This window comes from Sciurus carolinensis, chromosome 3 (genome assembly GCF_902686445.1).
Source record: "Sciurus carolinensis chromosome 3, mSciCar1.2, whole genome shotgun sequence".
Classification (NCBI taxonomy): Eukaryota; Metazoa; Chordata; class Mammalia; order Rodentia; family Sciuridae; genus Sciurus; species Sciurus carolinensis.
This window is the reverse complement of record NC_062215.1, coordinates 90727207-90748225: the sequence shown is the minus strand read 5'-3', so window position 1 is coordinate 90748225 and position 21019 is coordinate 90727207. Positions and strand designations below refer to the sequence as shown.

The window sequence follows — 21019 nt, the reverse complement described above, 5'->3', positions numbered from 1 at the left end:
GGGTGACAGTGTTCAGGAAAACCTCAGAATTAAATAATGGACCTTTCAAGAATCTGCCTCAAAAATAACTATGACATCTTGGAGTCAGAGTTTAGATGGACCACATGGCTCTGTGTGAGCTGCATAAATTAGAAGAACTCAAATGAAGTATCCAGGCAGTTTCCCACAGGGCATTCAACATTCAGACAGCATCATCTCTAGGGCAAAGTTCTGATCTTTACCCCTGTGTGTTGTGGCTACTACTCTACATTTGCATAGAGTTACATAGGGCTTCCAAGTTTCAGCAATTAACTGCATTAAAAACCAACCCCAAAATGTGATATCTTAAAACAACAAACATTTTATTATATTTCAGGATATTATGGGTCAGAATCTTGAACAGGGCTTCCTTGGGTGGTTCTCGAACTCTGTGTAGCATTAACTAGGATTGCTCAAGGACATGCATCTGGCAGTGGAACTGGTCTGAAGGGCTCAGGATGACTTCCTTCACTTGCCTGATACTTGAGAAAAGATGTTTGGGTTTTTAATTCAGCCGAGCACCTTTCCTTCTGTATTTAATTCACAAACTCTATGCATGATCTTTCTAGTAAGGTAATTAGACTCTTTACCTGGTTATTTGGATTCCAAGAGTGCCTATGTTAGAGAATTACAACTTGGTCTCAATGAGGAATCACTTCCCTGATGGAGAAAAAAATAAGGGGGTAATTTTACAAAAGGAACATTCATGCTATTAATAGTAATTGTTGGCAAAATAAAGAAAGACTCCAGAAGACACATTCCAGTAAAAGACAGTAAAATAATATATAGAAGTCACATTTCATCTGTGCATGATAGAATCTGTGATGGTCATCTTCTGGTGCCATGTAATCCCTTCTCAAGTCTGCCTCCATGTCTTCATGTGTACTGAACATTATTTATAGTGATACTAGACATAGCACTTAACTGGGAATATGGAGACCTCAGTTCTAGACTTTTCTCTTAATTTTAAGGACCTTGATATCATTACCTGTATAATTTTGTAGTTGAAGTATGTTCATCTTATGAAAATGCTAGATATTTATTAAACACCTCCAAATAAGTGTCCCACTCAATCTCATGCACTAATGATCTGACTTCTCCAATATCACCTTGTGTCCTTTTCCCCACTGACATCTTCATCCAGCTCTTGCAGTTCACTAAGGTTAGTCAGGCCTTGGGGCTTTCACGCACTGTCCCTCTGCTCTGCGCTCCTCTAGTGTTTGAATGAAAAGCTCCAGCTAATTCTCTCTGCATGAGCTTCAATGTTACCTCCTCAGGATCATCCATCTTCCCTGCCCACCCATTCTAAAGTGATCCTATTCTCTGATACAGTCCTATTGGATTTCTTCTCTGCAGTCTCACAGTCCCTCTGTTTTGTGAATGCATTTGTTTACAAGTTTCCTCTTTTTCTTATGCCTCATTCTCCATTGTGTCCCTGTGCTTAGTACACAGCAACATGCTCAAAATATGTGTGGTAAGGCTGTTGTTAGAGACTCAGCTAACTTCCAGTGAGAAGAGGTAAAATGAGGCAGATTATTAATATTCCTTAAGAGAGTCATGAGCAAAGTTCTCCAAGGGTTTTCAAGAAGAATTGAAAGATATTCAAAGACTTTCTTGTTGAAAAAGCAGAGAAGGAGTCAGTCTGAAAGAACCTTTTTGACCACTTAAGGAGACTGAATTTCCCTGTGCAATAAATGAACTGAAGAGTGTGAGCAGTGGAGAGACAGATTCTGGTTGTGTGAAGCTCACTCAGGATACTGTATGTGAAGGTGATTGAAAAGGTAAGATTCAACAAGAGAACTCTGAACACATTAGGAGAGAGATCTTATTGCTCATAGAGGAGTAAATGGAGGTTAGAGAGTTAGATTTAAAATGGATTTGGGTAATATTACATTGTGTATATATACCACATTTTCTTTATTCATCTGTTGAAGGGCACCTAGGTTGGTTCCACAGTTTAGCTAATGTGAACTGAGCTGCTATAAACATTGATGTGAATGCATCACTGTAGTATGCTGATTTTAAGTCCTTTGGGTATAAATCGAGGAGTGCGATAGATAGCTGGGTCAAATAGTGGTTCCATTCTGTGGTTTTCTGAGGAATCTTCATACTGCTTTCCAGAGTGGTTGCACCAATCTGCAGTCCCACCAGCAATGTATGAGTGTACCTTTTTCCCCACATCCTTGCCAACATTTTATTGTTGCTTGTATTCTTGATAATTGCCATTCTGACTGAAGAGAGATGAAATCCTAGAGTACTTTTGATTTGCATCTCTCTAATTGCTAGAGATATTGGACGTTTTTTCATCTATTTGTTGATTGACTGTATTTCTTCTTCTGTGAAGTGTCTGTTCAGATCTTTAATCCATTGATTGACTATGTTATTTGTTTCTTTGGTGTTAAGTTTTTTGAGTTCTTCATATATTCTGGAGATTAATGCTCAGCCTTAAAGAAGAATGAAATGATGGCATTTGTAGGTAAACGAATGGAGCTGGAGAATATCATGCTAAGCAAAATAAGCCCATCCCAATAAACCAAAGGCCAAATGTTTTCTCTGATATGTGGATGCTAATTCACAGTAAGGGGTTGGGGCTAGAGAAAAATAGATGTATTTTGGGTTAGGCAGAGGGGAGTGAAGTGAGGGGAGGGGGTACAAGGGTAGGAAGGATAGTAGAATGAATCAGACATTATTATCCTATGTACATATATGATTACAGGACCAATGTGATTCTACATCATGTACAACCAGAAGAATGAAAAGTTATACTCCATTTATGTATGATGTGTCAAAATACATTCTGCTATCATGTATAACTAATTAGAAAAAATAAAATATAAATTTAAGAGAAAAAGAAATAATGTTAAAAATAAAATAACTTGGGGATAGACTATAGGAATTAGTAATGAATTAGATGTGGGAGGATGAAAACAAGGGAGGGCTGAATAAGAACTTGAGGTTCTGAGTTGAGCACTAGTGAATGAAGATGCACTAGAGGTGAGGAGAATACATTTGCAAGAGGGATATCAGAAAGAAAATAAGAGCAAAAAATAAGACCCTGTCATTGCACAGGGGATGACATTGTTAAGGAGAGGTTTAAGATGGTTTCCCAGTCACTGGTTATTATTTTCTGACTTCTTCCTCCCTCTGCCACCATATTAAGCTACTCCCTGAATGTGCTGCCTCATGCATTTTCACTGCAGGTTCTTACTTTCAGAGGAAGTCACCAGTATGGTCTGTGCATCATATTTGCTCAGTCAGCACCAAAGTAGACTGAGTTTAATTACCCAGTTGATGAGTTCATGTCTTGATATTTCTCTATAAAGACCCCTAGGTCACTGGTTGTTCCTTCTACCTCAGTAACGCTTTGGGGAGGTTTCCACTGATTGTTAAATATCCTGGTTTACTTATTCAATTGTTAAATTTGTCTATAAAAGCCAAATGAAGTATAGAGAGAAATAGAGCATTTTCCTATGTGACTTATGTCCAGAACACTTTTGGTCTGAAACAATCATTCTTTCCTACAATACTGTGACTTGTCTGAGTAACTTTGTCCTTATTTCTTTACTTTGACATGAACTCTCCTGGAAAACTTAACAAATTTAGTGGGTCCTGTGCTAATTCTCCCCAGAACATCAGAAGGTTCTTCTCACAGTAAATTCTCTCTGTTTTACAAGGGCAAATCATAGCCTCCCCTTTCCAGGACCCTTCCTGAATCTGACTATGCCTCTCAACCAAACTCAGCAACCAGTCTCCTCTGGAACCTCCAGGAATATTGTTGACTCCCTAAGGTCCAGAACTGCCAAGACCCATCAAAAATTGCTTACAGCATCTCACTTTGTTCCCTCCTCAAATGTGATTACATGCTCCATGTTTCCTACAAAAGCCTCAGTCAGTTAAGCCTCTTAAATTTATTAATAATTTAAAAATATTATGTAGTCATTTGAGTACAAGCCAGGAATAATTTGGCAATACTTAAAACCTCAAGGGAAATTTTAACCAACCATTCAATCAATACTGTAATGATATTGGAACTTCATGACATTTTCAGCAACATATGCAGCTAACTATGGGTACTTAATTTTAGGCATTGTGCTGGCCTTGGGAATACAGCAAAGAATAAGATGTCCTTATATTTGAGTTCAGCCTAGTGGAGGGACGCACACAGTTTAAACATTATTATAGGAGTACAATGACAGGGGCCCAAATGTGGGGAGGGAGTGACCAAGTCCATCAGTAGTCAAGAGATGCTCTGAAAGAGATGCTGCTATGAGCTATTTTGAGAGAGATGTGACTTCAGTGATCATGTATAAGCTCTGATTTCAAGTTCATGTTTGCTAAAAGATCATTATGATTCTCATTCAAAAGCTGTTAATGAAAATTATTATGCATTTGAACCCACATATAATTATACATTATAAATGGCATTCATGTGTCTTGTATATATTGGAATTCTACAAAAGGGGGAAAAATGTTCCATGTCACTGAAAGTATGAAATCCCTGTTCTGGATAATAGGGAGCTATTACTTATGGGCTTTAAATCAGGAGGTCTCACAGACAGATTGGCATTGTTACAAATTCATTGAGCCACATGGTCTGGCAGACTGAGTCTGTGCCTTCCCCCTGAGCCATCTAATCCCAGTAAAGTTCTGTTTGACCTTTCCCAGGACTTCTGAAGCAGGTGTGGAGAGCAGTCTGGGTGGGAAAGAAGGGAGAGCCACTAGAATGTCACCAAAGAGACAAGAGATTTGTATCTCATTTGTAAATAATTGCAGATGCCAAGAAAGAAACCACAACCCATTTCAGCCAGGTACCAGATGGACTGGAAAGAGCTCCCCACAGCTATACTTAGCTGTGTCTGTTGTCAGCAAGATAGGAAAGTCTATTTGGTTGTACAAGCAAAACTCCAGCCAGGTGCAGCTCCTACAGGGAAGTGCTGTGGTCAGTTGAGTTCTCACATAGAACCCAGAATCTCTCCCTCTAGACTTTTAAAATTTTTGTCCTCATCTTTAATTATTAATTACTACCACAGAGGAACCACATGTGTTTCACAAAGTGCAAAACTGATGTATACTTTTCATGGTTCAATTAAAGTGGATCCATTTATTCAAAAACTAGATAAATATGATATGGGCTAAAGGTAGAGATCTCTGTGTCAATCTCAGACCACAGGTGGTGGATAATCATCCCTGGAAAGCAATAGACCTTGTTATTTTTATTACACTTTGTCAATTAATCTTTTAAATAATTACTACCCACCTTTTCTCTTGTTCTATTTAAATGTTTTGATATAAGTTAAATTGTACTTATCTCAAATTATCATGACTTATTATTCCATTCTGCCAATGTCTAACTTCTCGCCTCTCATCTCCATTATTTTTCCTGCTTGACTGCTTTATTGGCTAAATCTCAATTAGAATTTAAAACATTTCCCAAAATGGCCTAAAAATAAAGCCTAAGGAAGTAAATAGTGAAGTCTAAGACAGTGAAAGGTTGTGGAAGTTATACACTGTCAATCAGTTTATTTTCTCTGTTCTTATTGGGAATTTATTCTGAGTCAAGCACTGTAAAAGGGGGCTGGAGACATAAGTAAGCTATAGTAATTGTGAGGGAGTGTGGCTCAGTTGTAGAGCATTTGCCTCACATGAGGCCCTGGGTTCAATCCCCATCACTGCAAAACAAACCAAAAATAACAAAATCAGTGTATGTGTGTTTATGTAGTTTGTGTGTGTGTGTGTGTGTATACAGCATATATGTGTGTATACATACACACAATATATACCTATATCTATATACATGCATACCTATATTATATATACATGTATTGTGTGTATATACAACAAAAAAGAAAGTGACAAGTGCGGTGACATGTACTTTCAAAGTTTACCCTAAGAGCAACAGATAGAGACATTTAACTCAAAATCTAAACCTGTGACAACTAAGTCACCATCAAGTACCATACTATGTTCTGTGGAGGATATAGAAATCAAGGGCATAATTGAGTCATAAAAAAATGATACTCACACACATAATAATTAAAATCACGGGAGTTCTCAAGAGACACAGACCAATAGAATGGAGAAGTAAATATGTAAAGAGCTTTATTTCAAGGAATTGGCTCATGTGACAATGTACTGACAAGCCCTAAATCCACAGGGCAGGCCAGCAGGCTGGAAACCTTCAGGCATCCATTAATGCTTCAGTTTTAAGGCAGAATTTCATCATTCTCAATGCTTAGTTGTACTTTCAAGGCATTCCAATTGGAAGCAGTGCACCTGCTTTATGAGAAGTAATCCACTTTACTTAGGTCAACTGATTGCTCTGGAGAAAACAGTAAAGGTGTGACTGAACAACATTTGCTAGAGACATTAGGTATATGACACATGGCTCTAATCCACCACCTCAGCAGAACCCAGGAGTTGGGATATGAGGACCCTCTTGATGACTTGGACTCTTGTGAACTGCCCAGAAGACTGACAAGGAGTTGAAAACCTTACACCCCCAGTAATGTTGCTAGCACAGACCGAATGGGACAGAGAAGGGAAGAAACCGAGAAAGTGAAACTTTGAGTACAGAACCATGGAACAAAGACCAGGATAGATGGGACCTCCTTGGGCTAAGAGGGCAAGTCTTCCATGCCAGTAGGCCCAGGACAGTGAACTTGCTCCTGCCAGAACCATTCAGGAGCCTTCTATCTGCATTTTGATGATAAATGCTATAACAAGAAAGCCTTATCCAAGGTTTAGGGAAGACATCTAGAGAAAATCAACATTAATTTGGATTTAGATTTTATTCATCATAATAGCAAGATTTGTTTTCTTCCAGGGTTTTTAAACTATAATTCAACTGACTATAGTTTTCTTAAAAATAAAGATAATATAGAAAATATATATTATTTATATTGCCTAGAGGAAAACCATGAATTAAACATTTAAATAGTAATAGTTATCAAACTTTAATTTTTCTCACTTTTATTTTCTAGAATAAACCTCATTATAAAGACAATTTTTAATCTATTAGGTAAATTTATTACATTTTATTATATTAGTTGAAATATTTCAGTGTGTGTGTATGTGCACGCATGTGTGTTTTGGTGTCAGATCCATTAGACCATTAGTGAAGAAATAACTGACTTTTTACCCCAAAACCCCAATTTCTAGATTTATTGATGCCTATTAGTACTTGGACCTTGAACAAGTCATTTAACCTCACTAAGGTTATTTCTTGCCCTAGATGCCTTTCAGGATAAATGTAAGAATAAAATGGGATTATTTATGAAGACTCTAATTCTCAATATAAATATCAAGAATAATTATTGCAAAAATATTTTAACATAATTATCAGTTTCATATACACAAGTTATGTGTGTTTATTTTTTATTAAGTAGCTTTTTTACAGTTTGTAAACTATTTCCAATATTACGAAACATATTTAAGTTGAATCATAATCAAGCAGCACATTTATATAGGATCCTGTGAAAGTCCCCAATAGATTGAATGTTACATTTAAGTGAAATATTACACTATGTGTCTACTCCAATTTGAAAAGTTATTTAAACTAACATGTCACATTTGGTGAAAGAATGTAACCAATAAATGCTAACGTTATGAATAGCAACAAAAAAAGTCAACTAATATAGATGTTAAGTATATCTACAAAATGCCTTCACACCAGTGCCTACATTAGTGCTTAATAGCTAAGTTGACACAGAGCTGACCAGGACAGCTAATGTAGGCTTATTGCCAAATCAGTGGTACCTATAGATTGAAATACCAAGTGGATCTGATAGTAAGATACAAAACTGTACATACACACAGTTCTAACCCTGGCCTGCTGCCTCCTCCCCACTTCCCCACACATTTTCTCATCTCTCATTGACACCCTGCCTAAACTGACATGGAAATAGAATAATCTGGCATTTCCACTCCTCATTTGATTGCTCTTCTCCTGGTTACAACTCTCCTTTTTAAATATCAAATCTTAGCGGTCAAGACACAGATTTGTGTTGTCTCTCTCAGGCCATGGTATTTTGGTAGTATTTATGTGTTCCTAACATGAGAAGCCATCTCTCTCATTGAAAATTTGAATGGGGTTTAAAGGACCCCCAGTGAAAGCAGACTGGGGCCACTTAACATGCTGATTCATTTACTCAGTAACAAAAGGACCATTTCAGTCTGTTAGATTTAAAAAAAAATTCCTTGCTTGACTATGCATAAACTGTGTTAAATGAGATTGCCTCCTGACCCTGTTTTAGTTGGAAAACGTGGTCATACCATATTTAGCAGCTCCTTATCACAAGACATCTTTAACATTTGCTTCCAACCTGTTTATAACTTGTTTAAAGAGTCCTTTTTATTCAGCTTTCTAATATAAAATGAAGTCTAAGTTTTTCCCACATAATCCTCTTAAATGTTTATAGAAAATTCTGGTGTGTGCACACACACACAAGTGTTTATGTGCATGATTTCTGTGTGTCATATTATGTGTGAGTGTGCATTGGTGTGTGTACTGATTTTTTTGCAGATACTTGTGTCATCGATATTCCAGATTACTGTCTTCAAGATAAAATAAGAATTGCCATATTTAACCTTAGCAGTAAGACTGCTGCCAAGCATTGCAATCTAGCTTTTTGGCTCTTACTGCTAAGATTTCTGTCTTCACATTTATGTTTCCTGTTAGTTCCTGTATCAATTTAGAAAAATGTAAAGGGTAGCTATTAAAAGATATTTGGAAGGTAAAATGAATTGCTACTCTCAGCAGAAAGGATGTCCATTGTTTAGCTTTCTTCTCCTAAGCAATCATTTGTTTTCTAACTTGCAAAATAAATTTTGAAATAATGCCACATCATGCCACAAAATATTAATAGGTATAATTAATACATTGAAAGATGTTTGATTCTGTCATTCTTCATTCCTTTTTTGTTGTTCTTCTTTTAATCTGCTCTGACAGTTCTGTAATGGAGCACCAGAAATATGACTCTAGGGCAAACCATACTAGTAATCATCAATATAGGATTGTATGTTGTCCAACAGATACATGTTCCTGTTTTGTCAGCAGGGATAATATTCTGTAAAATTTTTACCTAGAGAAAATGCCTTCCAAGATTTATTTACAAGCAAAAAATTTAATGGGATGCTGAGTTCAATCATAGCAAGGTTGTTTTTCGTAGGTCTTTGTTTTTTTTTATTTTTTATTTTCCTGCTGACCAAATTGTCATTTAATTTTAACTGCAGGATAGAGGACCGTATTGTTAACGAAATCCATTGAGGTAAGCTGTATGTAAGCAACAAAAGCAAGGCTTTGGATCACCACTCATTATTGGTTCTAAGTTTTCAGCTGTAAAGGGATCTGCAAGTCACCTCCAGGTTGCATAACGGTGGTCACTTTAGGGTTCTTGGCTTAAACTAATACTCCCAGTGAAATAATTAATGGTCAGCAATACAGATTCCATCATTACCACTACAAACAAATTCATCAAGCATAAGCATCCATTCTTCCCAACTGGCACTTAGGAATGGTTGTCATTATTAAAGAATATGAATAAAGGCCTCCAAAGTATCCAAGAAGGGAAAGTGCCAGGGCAGTGGGGTATGTTGCAAATGGGCCAAAGAAAGTTCCCAGAGACATCATGGGAGACACATGGTTTATTGGGGAAAGTTTACAGGAGATCAGCAACTATTCCAAGAGTTCAGTGGCAACAGGATGACAGCACAGCGGTGTCTCATGGTACTTTGCCAAGCAGAGCCTCCCCTCTCTCACAGTGTTTAGTCCTGTGATGGCTGACTGGATGAGTGACACATACTCTTTCCATGGTGCCCTTAGGTCCGTGCCAGGCCCTGCTCAGAAAGGAGTTTTATGTTAGACTGCAGAATTAGAATGAACTTGCTTAGTTTGCTTGCTTGTGCATCATCCCAAGGAGAACTGTGCTGGTACACACGGACAAAAGTAGCTTTCTACAGGTAACACCACCATGCCTTAGGTCCCAGCGTGCATAAGAGAAAGTCAGTGTCCTTCAAGTTAATATGTATCTTAACTTTCTGGCCCAGGCTTCCGCTTCTCATTCTCTTAACTTGACTAGGTTTTGGAGAACAGAGAACAGGCATTCGGGCCATGGCATTTTACTGTCCCCCTTTCTTTTAGGGATGATACAGTAAACCAGCTGCCTTTAAAAGTATTTGTACAAATCTGTATCGATTTATTCTTTGCAGTGTATGCCAATCCTCTTGTCAAGGAAAAGCCAACTCTCCTAACTTGTTACAAATCCACATATTGGAACACACAGCTCATTTTTCAAAATCCCCTTCTTTGACGGATAGAGTAGTACGTATTTTTGGTGTACTGTAAAATAGTTACAGCCTTCCTTTTTTGATGGTAAATGATCTATGCATTGTGTACTGTATGTTACACCAAGTGTTTCACAGTAAGCCTGTATAGACTATAAATATTTTATATTCAGTGCAAACACAGAAAACTGCAAACTCTCTTGAAGTATAGTGCCTCTTTGATATTATAACTATGTTGAAAAATTAGTTTGTTTTGTTTTTACTTTCATTTAGAACATTCATCAGACCCTGTGATAGTCATGGACATTAGCCAGATTTGTTGTCTTTTAGATTATTAAGACACCTATAAACATAAAAACAAATCTATTATTGAAGAATATTCTTATTCATTCAGAGAATACATAGTTCATTATCGATTATTGTTATCATTAACAGCCTTGATATATTACATTAATTTTACATAACTAAAAAGAGAATTATACCATAATCATGGCAAAGCTCTCACTATCCCAGGACCCAAGAATATATATTATGAACTTTCTCATAGCTTTTGGAAATTTAAGAGTAAAAGACACGCCTGCGTTGCTGAGGTCCTCTCTTCCTAGCACCAAAGCTGCAAGTCAAGAATTCAGCAGACTGAATATCACAGCCTACTCATCCTGAGCCTTTCACTAGAAAAAATATCACTATAGTCTTATAATGTTATCACATCTCATTAGTAATTATAAACAAATCAATAAACAATTTAGATCGGGTGATAAGGGAATATAAATTCTGAGATCGATTTGTTTTCTTGTCACTAATTCATTCTTTATCAGCTATCAACTGATCAGTCTTGGATTTCATTTCTCTCATCTGAATAAAGATATTAATTGCTCAATTCAGTTTATACCAAGATGCATTTACACATACATGCAGGCCCTTATGACAACTGTAAATAAGTAAATTATTATTTATGTATGATTATTTCTTTAATGTTTCTTCCCACTGCTTTTGTACAGACTGCATGAAGACAGAACTATGTGTGTCCTGTTCAGCATCACACCAGGCCGAGAATATACATACAAGCACCCAGATAAATTTGAAAAGTGTGTGTTGAGTAAGTGAAGAACAAGCATGGGCATTTGTGAGGGCATTGGTGAGCACAGTTGGTTTCCTTGCCTCTCTGCACTGCAGTGCTCACTTCCTTACAGAGACCCTGCCACAGACCTGTTCGCTTATTAACTGTCTGTCTCACAGGCTCCTCCACTAGGTGACTCCATCTGCAAAGTGCATCCCTTCTGTGCTTTATACCATTTCACTGTTAAGAAAACCAGGCTCAGAGAAGGGTTGTGGCTAGGATGGTTAAGTGACTGTGCCAAATGTCTGTTTCTATTTTCCTCAAGTTCATCTAGTAAATCAAATCTCTACCACTGCTGTTCCCATCTCTCTTTTCCCTTCTTTCTTTGATCCAACCTGTCCTGAACGAGCTCATTGCCCTGCTTCTTTAATTAGTTCTTTAACTCTTGGCAAAATTTTTCTGATTGGGTAAATTCAGCCACTGATGGATATGGTAGCCTCTTTTCTTTCTTCTTTTTCTCTCAAAAATATTTTCTTAGTTGTAGATGGACATAATATCTTTATTTTATTCATTTATTTTTATGTGGTGCTGAGGATCAAACCCAGTGCCTCACACATGCTAGGCAAGTGCTTCTGGCACAGAACCACAACCACAGCCCTGTTAGAGTTTACTACAGTAGGGACAGACTTGAATGGGACATTCCACTTTTCCTTGTCTTCCAATCAAATGATTGTGGGGGCAGTGAGGGAGTCCAGTAGCATTCCCATGATTGCAAGTATAGATAAAAAGTCAGTAAGCAACAAACTTAATCCTCTAAAAAATAAAATAATATTTCTGTGAAGCTATTTCTGAATACGGAATAATAATTTCTTCTAGTCTTTTCTGCTAAGCTAGGAGAAGCATATTTAGAAGCAGTGGGCTTAAAGGATTCAGCTGGAATTACCTAAGGAATCCAGGTCTCCCCTATCCCCTGTTGCCATTAAGTGAGGAGTCAATAAGAGCTAAATAAATGTGTCAATTAGAATTGCCAAGCCCTGGCAAGGCTAGTGGTGATCTCTCTTCCCTTAGGGTCCCCTCAAGTAAGAAAAAATAGCATCTCTTAGGACTGCTGTAATACAGAGCTACCCACACTGATAATGGCATAATAGGTATTAAAGTTTAAAGATTTCAAATTCCCTTTCATTATTAACTAAATGCTTAAAAATCATTTTCCCCCACAATTGATGACCCATGTAGCTACCAAGAAGAGGCAAAGCAATCACAATGATGGATTTATAGAAAAGGGTTAACCCACAGTATGGCAAAGCTTTGAATGTCATGGAACCCAGGGTAAGTCAAGCAAGCATTCATGGTGTTCTACCACCCAGAGCACTGAATATAGAAGAGTCCTTAGTGAGGGTGTCTTTCACTGTTACCTTTGGTAAATTGGTTGGCCTGGATAGAAAGCCCCATCTAAAGCTTGATACTTTCTCATTAGATATATAGCATTAATTTCTGTGCAATAGACTAGTTCCTAAACCAAGAAGGGTCATTTGACATAGTCAGCAAGTATTTTGTACAAGATGTTTGTAGAATAAACTTTTCTTTATGGAGCTCTTAATTATCAAAATGGATCCAATTTTTAAGGAATAATATTAAGTAAAAATAAAATAGCAATATTAGTAGTGATGTTGACAAACATTTATAACATGTAAATTGCCAGAATTTAGAAATCATCTATGAGTTCCTAAACAACTGAGGTTGTTTTAGACAATTCAGTGATGCTGTGAAGTTATAAACTGAAATAAAGTTTCTGACTTTAAAAAGTCAATCCTTAACCAAGTACCACTGAACTAAATATAAATTAAACTGTTTATGATAATAAAAGTCTATAATCCTTATGAGAATTCTGAAAACAAAACTTTTTTTTTTAAGGAATCTCTTCTACTTAAGCCAAGATATGAAGATTAGCCTCAACAGGGTGTAAGCCATGTTGCTAGCATGTACGCTTGAAATGAAGCAAAGAAAGTAACCTTTTACATCTGGATTCTTCCTACCCCAAACCTATCCCCCAAGTCTAACCATGAGAAAAACACCAGAGAAACCCAAATTGAGGGGCATTCTACAAAGTGCCTGATCAGTACTCTTCAAAACATTCAGATCATCCAAAACAAGGAAAGCCTGAGAAACTGTCATAGCCAAGATAAGCCCCAAGGATTCACAGTGACCAATGAAACATGCAATCCTCCATGAGATCCTGGAACAGATGAAGGACATTAAGAGAGAAGTAAGGAGAACAAAGTGTAGGAGTCAGTTAATAATACTGTATCAGTATTGATTCACTGGGTGTTACTAGTGTACTCTAGTGTTAGATGTTAACAGTGGAGGAAACTGGGAGCAGGGTGTGTGGGAACTCTGTACTATGCAACTTTTCTGTAAACTCAAATTATTCCAAAATAAAATGCTAATTAAAAAACATAGCAAATACAGTTGAAAAAAGGCTCTTCTGATATGATGTTTGCAGAGGAAGATGCCTTTTAGTTTATAAATTATTTCCATAATTCGTGACAGTTCTCACATCTGCTACTATAAAATTCATAGCAGCTTCTCTGCCTCTTGGGAAAAAATGCATTTAATTATCAGTGAAATTCAACTTCAGCTTGTTATGATGAATGATTTGAACCTGTCAGCCCCCCCAAAAAAACAAAAGAACCAAAATGAAATGCAGTCTTATTCCTCTACCCCTTCCTTCCACCTGCTTCATTTAATTGATGAAGGTTTGAGCTTTTATTAATCTTTTTGAGCTCTTCTGTAAGATGCAGAAAAAGCTAATATGATATCATTGTATCTAGCTAATGTGTGTGCTTTGTGAAATTGATACACCCTGCCAAGACATAAATTACTTAAGCTTTGATAAATGTGTTGAAATCAGGGAATGTTCAAACAGATAAAGCACAGCAATTCCTCTTTCTTCCCCTGTTTAAAACTCCATTTTGTGCTTGCGGTTAAATGTTTTGCATTATTATTGTAATATGATGGGACAGAAGACAGCAGTGATATTGAAATTAGCATGAAGAGCCCCAGCAAGTACAAAAAGTAAGCAGGGGAATACAGCCATGTGTTTAGATAACATCTATCTTGCCTTGAACAGAGAGGGTTGCCAACAGCTTCAAAAACACCTGCAGTCTTCTCCCAGCTTGTTACATCACAGAAATTCTCTGTGCAGGAATGAGGGCACCTGCCAGACACTTTGTCCTTTCAGCTCCCTTTGCTGACTCATTTGGTAGGTTAAAATCAAAGATCCACAAACACATTTTGTTGGCAAAGAGAGTTCACCTGTGTTTGTGATCTGGGTGTGACTCGGAGACCAATGGGACTGGAACCATGAGAAAGCATTTGATTGATGTTTGGGGGTTGAGAAGGTTGACATCTACTTGGTTGTTAATTTATCACACAGTGTTAAACAAGTTGCTCAATTAGCCATTAATTAGTTTTCTGGAGGTTTGAAAATTCATGTAATCCTTTGACTATGTGGGTCATAGACAGTGGAAGGCAGAAGGCTGCCCATTGGACCATGGAGAAGCCGTCAATCTTTGAGTTTCCTTTGCCAAGAATTAGGCTCCATCCATTCTTTTGATTAGCCTGTACAACCAACCATCAAAGGAGATATAGGTGAGAAAACTGGGGTTCTGGTCAGCACTTGAGCAAGGGGCGATGATGTCATCAGGTATCAAACTGCTTTTTCTACCACGTCATGCTGATTCCCAGTCAGGTGTGGGGGGGGTGCAGGGTGTGCTCACCAACCTTCAGTTCCCCCGTTAGCTCTCCTGAGATTAATCATGAGCCTTGGAGACTTAGGTCATACAGTGATTTAGTCTTGTATAGGAAAGGGTACCTTCTCTGCCTTGATGGTATAAAGTGATGATTTATAATAAGGGGCTGCCAGAACAAGGTACATACACCAAAGGAAAAGGAAATTGAGAGAGGGAGGCAGCTTATATATGTTTACATAAACTTATACATATAATAAATAAACATACAGTGTGTATGCATTTTATCTAAGGAACTGCCATTTAGTGTTTTCATTAAAAGAGAGAAATGTTATAAATCTGTGCTACTAGCTCAATATTACTATTTTTTATATAGACCAACTTTAAAATCAGTGGCTTCTTAAGCAGGTTTGGACCTGAAGAGTAGTATGTTAGAGTAAATTTTTTATAAATTGAATTCCATTTCAAGTTCTTACATGAAGAATTTTTCTGAGAAATTAAAGAGTCTTTATAAAAAAAATCATATTCAATTCATCTGTTTGATAGGCTCAGTTAGTTTTTGTTCTGTTTTGTTTCAAACTCCTATTTCTTAAGTAAGTTTGGGTGAAGTTCTGTTACAACATAAATGAATTTCAGGAAAATCTTCAGATCTTTAAAAAAAAGTTTCAGTAACTGGTTACACATTATTATTATTGAACAGTCTCAGAACCATCACAACACAAGTCCTAAAAATAAAGGGAAAATCTCTTAAGATGTTGGAGGTCTATCGTCTCTTCTAGAATGCATCAAAATTGGCTGAGACTATGTGATTGCCAAACGTACTCATCATTGAAAGATGGACTCATGTTTATAGGTTTTCAACAGTAGAGTGAGGAGAAAATCAAGCAAAGCACTGAATCAAGAGAAATTTTCCAGGCAGAAAAATTTCAGGAAATTATATAACATAAAACAAACACTTTGAGGAGAAGAAAAGAAATATACTGCTGCTGGTGGTAGCAATGAATGTTTTTGTACATGTGGTTGAATAAATATTTTGGATGGAAATATGTATCTTAGTTGTGCTAATGAAGTATTAATTAGCACAGTGGTGGTAAAAATAAGAATGGAGGGGTTTTTAAAGGCATATTAAGAAGGTAGCATGTCAGAAAGGATGTGTCCTATAAAAGAGAGGAAGGAAAGCAGGAATGAGGGAGGAAATTTGAAAGTTATACTGAATCAAGGAGTAGCAATGGGGAGGCAAAGGAGCAGCTCTTGTATACCAGATGCTGACTGAATGGTAGATGTTATCTGTCAACATTTCCCAAGCAAGACAAATCTTATTGGAGACAGGTGTAAAATAGGTGACAGACTCTGGGAAAAAAGACTCATGATCACAGAGAAGAGAAATCAGACCTTGATCAGCAAGGGGCTTCTTGTCTGCTCATGTGACTTTGATGCTCTCTGGAGTGAGGCCAGGACATGTCCTTTAGACTGGTCTGCATCAGTTCTCAGGAAACTCAAGTCAGAATTGGATCCAGAGTACTGAACTCCATGGGCTGCTATCAGTTGATCTACATACTTCATAATTAAGAGTGCTCAGCATTAGAAAACTATAGTTAGAGTATCAGACATATATTGAGCCACGAATCCTTAAGGATTATCCTTCTTTCCCTGGTGAATATGCCATCTTTACAAAAACAAAGAAGTAATCAATTTAGGATATATAAGTCCCTAAGAGGTCATACGGGTTCTTAAAAATGTAAGCTTATGCATCATATCAATTTGCCTTTCTGTCAACATCAGTAATTTTAATGAAAAGACTTTTTTTTTTAAACTCTAGAAATTGGGAAGAAGAGGCTTTGGAAAATTAATCAAAGAGAGAAATATATATGCAATACCCCTTTACCACTACCATCATGGAAAAAATAAGCCCACAATTCCTCCCCTAAAGTGATCCTGGGAACAAGTATAGATGGAAACACTTTTCACAAGGTTCTGTTAGAACTTAGACCTCTAAAATTTTATGAACATACAAAAGAGGACCTCATGTTATCAAACTACACCATATAGCTGAGTGCAATATTTATAATCCAGGCTGTGTCTTTTTTTTTTTTTTCAAAATTGTATTGAAAGCAATAATTTCTGGAATAATTTCAGACTAGTTCTACCAAGTGCTTTGCCAAGTTTGAAAGGACTGGAGCAACAGTACATAAACACAGCCCCTCTCCTCCCCTCATCCTTTTCATCATGCTGACAGTTCTCCGTAGAATCATCACAGGAGTGGATTGTGCCATTAGAGATAAGAGACTATCTGTGTTTCCACTAGAAACCTCTATTTTCCAGACTTTATAACTCATCCATAAATATTCACTCCAGTCAACAGTTTCATATGTAATGATTCTGCCCCTCGAAAATCCATATTGACTCAACTAAATGATTTTTAGAAATTGTAAGGACCCTTATAGTACAAAAGGAATAAAAAGGAAAATCAAATGCAAATAATGTGCTATATTTCAGTGGCTAAGATTTGAACTAAAAGGCTGTAGAACCAGTAAAACATGTGCATGATGCTTTCCTAGCAATCTTGTCTTTTGATTATAATATTGCTATAAAAAATGAATTAAATCATGTCTATCAATTTATACTTTTAACATTAATTTCTGTTTCTATTAAGACTATTAAATGCATAATTATTTCTTAACTAAAACCAGTAAAACTTCTCAATACTAATCACATGCTTTTTAAGTAACAGTTTGAGATGGAATTATATCAAAAATTATAAAATTTTGAGTCTTAAGCCTTTGAATATAATAATATCCTTAGTATTTTCAAATATATTTACTAGACTTATCGATATCTTATATTTTAATGCTTTATAGCTCCTTGGTAGAAATTTTCAGCATTTAAGTTGTCTTCCAACAGAAAAGACCTCACAAATTTAACAGTTTTTATCAAATGGGGGCCAAAACATGATACTTTTCACAATCTGGAAAAGAAAATTGTGAAGATGAGGAAACAGAAAGTGAAATCACATCAACCAATCAAAATGAAATGCCCTCTTCTTAATCTTACCATTTTAATTTTTATATTCACAGTTGGAATTAAATGCTCATCTCATAATACTGTTGAGCCCAGCTGTGTGTGTGAATGCTATCTAACAAGACTCCAAGTAATACTGAAGCTCTCTTTTATATTTTGTCTTCAGTCTGTGCATAGGCTCAAAGCCTACCTGAAGTTTATTTCTCTTTCTTCTTTTCCCACAGCTATTTTGTGATGGTAAAGAGGCTGTACATGCCACAGAAGGTCTGGATTGGGAAGACAAAGATGCCCCAGGGACATTGGTTGGAAACGTGGTGCACTCAAGGATCATCAGTCCTCTGCGCCTGTTTGTTAAACAGTCTCCAGTGCCAAAGCCAGGTCCCATGGTGTATGCAGACAGTATGGAAAACTTTTGGGATTGGCTGGCCAACATCACAGAGGTTCAGGAGCCACTAGCGAGAACTAAGCGGCGGCCAATAGTGAAAACAGGAAAATTTAAGAAAATGTTTGGATGGGGTGACTTTCATTCCAACATCAAAACTGTCAAACTCAACCTCCTCATCACAGGGAAAATTGTCGACCATGGAAATGGAACCTTCAGTGTTTATTTCCGACATAATTCAACAGGCCTGGGCAATGTTTCAGTGAGTTTGGTACCTCCTTCCAAAGTGGTGGAATTTGAAGTTTCCCCCCAGTCTACCTTAGAGACCAAGGAATCCAAATCTTTCAATTGTCGCATTGAGTATGAAAAAACAGACCGGGCAAAGAAGACCGCCCTGTGCAACTTTGACCCATCCAAGATTTGCTACCAGGAGCAGACTCAGAGCCATGTGTCTTGGTTATGCTCCAAGCCCTTCAAGGTCATCTGCATTTACATTGCCTTTTACAGTGTTGATTATAAACTTGTGCAGAAGGTGTGTCCTGACTACAATTATCATAGCGAGACCCCATACTTATCTTCTGGCTGAATCTGTCCACAATAATGAAACTGAAAGACCTATGTATTTAATTAGAATGAACAAGAAACAAGTCCAGCTTTTCATAGTAAAGGATCCCTTTTGTTTCTCTCAGTGAACCATCATTTCCTATCACACTTCCAAATTAAAAGAAAAAGAAACATATTCCAATGTGAAATGTGTTTTCTATCATAAGTACCTTTATCTAAAGAGTCAAACTGTTTATGAAAACCATCACTTTCATGTAAGATGGCTAAGTTCTAGAAATACTGTTTTCTGTAAAAGCAGCATCAATGGTAGCCACATGGGAAAAAGAAGGAAGTGAATTACGCATGTGATAAACATTGCTTTTGAAATGAACCTGCCTTTGAAATATATTTTGGAAAGTTACCTCAAATTCGGTAAAGATTTAGTAAAATACCTAAAAAGATCATCTTTGATAGATGAATTGTGTTTCTGACATTAGGTACTTTTTTAAAAAAATTGTTCTCTTTCCCCACCTTGGTGCCGGTATTGATATGAGAGATGCAGGGGTAAAATTTGTTTCAAAACCTGTGTGTGAAGTTTCAGTGCCACAGTGGAGTAACCTGAACAGGAGTTCAGTGGAATGTAATTCAAGCACCTAGCCCTGTGTTGGTCCCCACCTTTATGATTCTCACCTGAGTAGTAATACTGGAAAGCAAATTAGGTATGTCCATTCAACAATAATAGAAGACCATGTTGTCTGTAGAGTCTTTTACCAATTTCAATGCTGTGAGATTATCAGATGTGACAAAATTTGTATTCATCCTAGAACTTAGGCTCTTATTCTATTCATTTAATAGTGTGATTTTGTATACATATGTAGAACAACTCTGAAATTGAGCAAAAGTGGTTGATTCTTAGACTGGAATGTAAAAAATAAAAATGAAAGCTGAGGGAAGAAATTACAGGATTGTGGATTCATAATTTCTAACCTCTCAGATTCAGTTCTCCTTGCATTTAATTGTTAGAGAGTGGGATGAAATTCTATGTGGTAATAATGAGTTATATTTGAACTTTTCTATATTATTAAGTGCTGATATCCAAGATACCTGGCTCACTTGACTTTTGAAATTACTTCTAAATTAATATCACTCATAACTGATGCCCTTTCTGAATTCCCTGCCAGTTCAGTGGCAACCCTGTGTGGTAGGACTGGATGATCACTGGATTAGCACAGAAAGAGGATCTGCTTGGCCAGGAAAGAGACTTCTAGAACTTGGGCTTGTGAAATGACTTGCTATTGACAATAGATGTTAACTTCTTTCCCCCTTCTTATCTGTAAAATGTCAGTTAAAGTAAAACATTCAATCGTGGACTAAAGGAAGATAAGTCCTTAGCAACAAAAATGCCCTTACCACACTGTTCAGAAAGCCAACAGCTCTGTTCTCTATTTTTACATCTCCATTCTCTTCCTGTGTGATATCTGCACAGTGTTCGATTTTGTCTTTTGTAAAAATTGTACTAGGCTTAGTGTGTGGTAGTATAGGCTTGAAGTTTTTGCTCTGAGTTCATCAGGTGCTTTTGTAATTTTGTGGTCAGTAAGTAATATTTTGAGGCATCTTTTTATTTTCATCTAGAAACACAAGTAGAATACTATTTATTGTAAAATACGTGGGACCCATATATGTATATATACTTAGAATTTTCTGTGTACAGAGAAAGTGTGTGTACACATTTCTATGTAAATAAAAAGAATTTGCTAGATCTGTCACATGATTTCAGGGTGGTTATATTTTAAAGAGTCTTTATTCTTCTATTCTCAAGAATTTATTCTCTGTGTATGTGTGTGTGTGAGTGTGTGTAATATCAGTGGAGCATTAACATTTTCTTAATGTACATATTAAATAGGGCATCTTGGCTATAGAGATTATAGAGTAAAAGGATAATTCACATAGAACATATGGTACAGAGCC

At 36.8% G+C, this 21019-nt stretch overlaps 1 protein-coding gene across 1 annotated transcript in view; it reads left to right on the top strand.

The window, feature by feature from the left end:
• Nucleotides 1-20802, top strand: part of Nxph2 (neurexophilin 2) — a 116045-nt gene extending 95243 nt beyond the window's left edge. Inside the window, exon 2 of the mRNA XM_047546060.1 lies at nt 18351-20802. Coding sequence (XP_047402016.1) covers nt 18351-19094 — 744 coding nt within the window. The 3' untranslated portion in view covers nt 19095-20802. The remainder of the gene's footprint in view (nt 1-18350) is intronic.
• Nucleotides 20803-21019: the final 217 nt, after the last annotated feature.